This window comes from Littorina saxatilis, linkage group LG13 (genome assembly GCF_037325665.1).
Source record: "Littorina saxatilis isolate snail1 linkage group LG13, US_GU_Lsax_2.0, whole genome shotgun sequence".
Taxonomy (NCBI): Eukaryota; Metazoa; Mollusca; class Gastropoda; order Littorinimorpha; family Littorinidae; genus Littorina; species Littorina saxatilis.
The window spans coordinates 12,442,167-12,446,211 of record NC_090257.1 but is presented as its reverse complement, the minus strand read 5'-3'; the positions used below and the strand labels follow the sequence as shown (position 1 = coordinate 12,446,211).

Here is a 4,045-nt window from a genome sequence, read left to right as displayed (position 1 = left end):
CACACACACACACACACACACACACACACACACACACACACACACATACACACACACACACACACACACACACACACATACACCACGACCCTCGTCTCGATTCCCCCCTCTATGTTAAAACATTTAGTCAAAACTTGACTAAATGTAAAAAGAGAGCAAGTTTTGGCTTGGAGATTAATGCATCGGCGAGCGGTACTTATTATCTGGGAGGGGAACAAGGGATTCGAACCAAGACAGCGCATGCACTATCTCTCGGAGACGGCACGTGGCGACCCATTTGGCAGGTATTAAAACTGATCACATAGGGATGTCAGCTTATGCTACAATGGTGTGCAAATAAGTAGATAAAGAAAAAATATATGTCATACGTCACACCATTCATTCTGAAACATTACTCATTTATTCTTTATCGTCCCAAAAAAAGCCCACCGCGGGGACGAAAATTCTACACACAATGATAAATCATCTACATTAAAATCTCTTCAGAAGATTGGGTTAAAATATGTTCTTGTACAAGCCAATACAGGCAAGTGAAGATAGTAGTAAAATGATCACCGGTATATGATAAGCTTTTAGTTTGTTGTTCATTCTAAACATGGTCAGTATGTATTGTATCAATGAATTGTTGAATAAATCACCTACATTAAAAACTCTTGAGGAGATTGTGTTCAAATAGTTTCTTATACAAGCCAATACAGACAAGACAAGATAGAAGTTAGAGGATCCCCACTATAAGGTTATAGCTTGTTGTTGATTCTAAACATGGTCAGTATGTATTATATCAATGAATTGTTGAATAAAACATTGTTTAAACCAAGTAAAAGCAAATCTTAAAAACGTCTTGTATACAAGCCAATCCAGACAAGTCAAGATAGTTGTAAAAGGATCACCAATATAAGCTAGCTCATAGCTTTTTGTTTATTCTAAACACTAGCAGTTAAGCCCTGCTTCGCCCGGGAGTAAGCGGAGCCCTGTAGCAATTTAAGACGCTCGCTATCCCATTATCATTAGCTTTACCTCCTTTGTTTGGATACAAAAAAAGAGTTACCTCCCTTACATTCTAGAAATGTCCGGAACTGTCCAGTTAATTTTTCTTTCTTCATTTCTTCCCCTCATAGGAGCAATTATAGCGAGTCTCTAATATCACTGGCACGATGTGCTTGCTACAGGTGAACAGTAGGCACTGAACTGGTCTTGCACCATATAGGCTGTATTCAATAAATGGGAGGTCCATAATCTGAGAAAGGAAACAATGAATCAAGAAACTAAAACCCAGGTGCACATCTGCGGCACCTAGGGAGTGTACGTGCACACTATCTTGTTCCTGCCTCTTGCCATCTCAGAGGTATGGCGACCACAGACAAAAAAGAGTTATCTCCCTTACCTTCTAGAAATTTCCGGAACTGTCCAGTTAATTTTTCATTCTTCATTTCTTCCCCTCATAGGAGCAACAGCGAGTCTCTAATATCACTGGCATGATGTGCTTGCTACAGGTGAACAGTAGGCACTGAACTGGTCTTGCACCAAATAGGCTGTATTCAATAAATGGGAGGTCCATAATCTGAGAAAGGAAACAATGAATCAAGAAACTAAAACCCAGGTGCACATCTGCGGCACCTAGGGAGTGTACGTGCACACTATCTTGTTCCTGCCTCTTGCCATCTCAGAGGTATGGCGACCACAGACAAAAAAAGAGTTATCTCCCTTACCTTCTAGAAATTTCTGGAACTGCAGTTAAGCCCTGCTTCGCCCGGGAGTAAGCGGAGCCATGTAGCAATTTAAGACGCTCGCTATCCCATTATCATTAGCTTTACCTCCTTTGTTTGGATACAAAAAAAGAGTTACCTCCCTTACCTTCTAGAAATTTCCGGAACTGTCCAGTTAATTTTTCATTCTTCATTTCTTCCCCTCATAGGAGCAATAGCGAGTCTCTAATATCACTGGCATGATGTGCTTGCTACAGGTGAACAGTAGGCACTGAACTGGTCTTGCACCATATAGGCTGTATTCAATAAATGGGAGGTCCATAATCTGAGAAAGGAAACAATGAATCAAGAAACTAAAACCCAGGTGCACATCTGCGGCACCTAGGGAGTGTACGTGCACACTATCTTGTTCCTGCCTCTTGCCATCTCAGAGGTATGGCGACCACAGACAGACAGACACACAGACAGACACTCTCTTTTATTTATATGTATAGATGGTCATTATATATATGTACTGCAGCACTTAATTAAGGTGAAAAAACAAAAGAAATCTGTACCCATGTCCTTTCTACCCCCTTTTCTCTCTCTTCTTCTTCTCTCTCTCTCTCTCTCTAGCTTTCTCTCCCTCTCTCTCTCTTTCTATTTCTCTCCCTCTCTCTCTCTCACTTCTCTCTCTCACCTTTCTCTCCTCTCTCTCTCTCTGACCCCTCTCTCTCTCTTTCTCTCTCTCTTTCTCTCTCTCTCTTTCTCTCTCTCTCTCAGTCTCTCTCTCTCTCTCTCTCTCTCTCTCTCTCTCTCTCTCTCTCTCTCTCTCTCTCTCTCTCTCTCTCTCTCTCTCTCTCCCCTTATCTTTTGTTTCTTTATTCTATCCGTCTTTTTTTCTTCCTTCCTCACGACATTCACGACAGCACATACACAACTAAATCAAATTTTTGCCTGAGGAGGTTTCTTCGGTATAAACCTGTTCAAGCCAAGTAAAAGCAAATCTTTAAAAAAAAAGTCTTTTCTCACCATATTTGAGCGTAGCAAACAGCCTGCTTCTCGCCTTGAGCCAGTCCACAAGTTCCTGGCACTCTAAGGTCGTTCTCTCCTGGGGAGGCCTACTGATGAGGTTCACCACTTTGTTATACATCGCCATCCTTGTAGATCACTTCTTTTCTGTTCACGTCCACAATCTGTTGAATTAGCTCCCCTTGAAGTCTGCTGCTTAATTTTCTAAGTAGTTTTCCGGAATTTTGTTCCAAAGAATGGTTCAGCTAAATTGGCAAGCTTTCAGTGTTGGCAGGTTGGTTGGTTGGTTTGGTAAGTTATTATTATATTGTGTTTCGTCTCTTCAGTTGATATTGCTGTTCGAGACTGATGTAAGTTTAGCTTCCAGGGTAAATGACAAGCGTTCAAGATAGAATACTAGCTTTCAGTATAAGAGGTGTTGTGACCTGCGCTTCTCGGATCAAGGTATATATTGATTTGGTAACCCTTGCAGTTCTGCAAATTCAGTTCACAAAAAATGTTCAATTATTGTTTGAGGGCTTCTAAAAGTCCTTACGGTTTATTTGACAACTCCGCGGGAATCTCAAAATACTTTCTTTCTCAAAAACACGAAATATCCAAGTTAAATCCTCGATTGTCTGAAATAATCTACCTCTGTCTTATTCCCTGTCTGATAGATTTTGTCCAAAGTCTTTTTTTTTTAAAGGTTGAATTAATCAATCAGTTTTCTAGGACGTATGAAGACAGATAATACTTTTGTGTTTTTGTTCTTTTCAAAATTATCCTTCTTTTGTTGGCACCTTCTCAGGCTACGTACGTCAACGTTTCTGTCATGAGACACAAATCACCAATAATTCAGATGACTCAAATAGCACCCGTTTTGCGCCTGTTCACCATAAGAAGTCCAAACTGAACACAAACCACATGCCTTTTTCTTTTTTAGACCAGGCTTTTAAGTGACACTTAACCTATATAGAACCAGACACAAAGCTAGGCAATACGTATAGAAGTGCTCCAAAGCAGACGACACTACTTCTCACCGCTCAGCCGTTAGGTGACTGGTACCGTCTGTGACCAATTTTTCGCCGCACGGCGGTTAAACGGTTTGGGCAGGTGTCAGAACCTCGCAGTAGTGCTGCCTGCGTCTCTAAACCTGTTTTAGTTGCGTGGTCTTGCTCAGTTATTCGGCGCCCGCTCGCCGATACTATACTGCGCGACGAAGCCCTGTCAAAATCATTCTATCTCAATGTCTATCACGAAACGTAATTGTCGTCTGGTTATGCTTTCAAATCCGTGTGTGAAAAACTATGATTGCTAAATTTGGATTAGCTTTAGAACCGTTTGATAAC

At 41.1% G+C, this 4,045-nt stretch overlaps 1 protein-coding gene across 1 annotated transcript in view; it reads right to left on the bottom strand.

Moving 5' to 3' along the window:
• The window catches only part of LOC138983623 (uncharacterized), a 40,034-nt gene extending 37,034 nt beyond the window's left edge, over positions 1-3,000 (bottom strand). The window contains exon 1 of the mRNA XM_070356902.1: positions 2,718-3,000. Within this exon, the coding sequence (XP_070213003.1) occupies positions 2,718-2,844 (127 nt within the window). The 5' untranslated portion in view covers positions 2,845-3,000. The remainder of the gene's footprint in view (positions 1-2,717) is intronic.
• Positions 3,001-4,045: the final 1,045 nt, after the last annotated feature.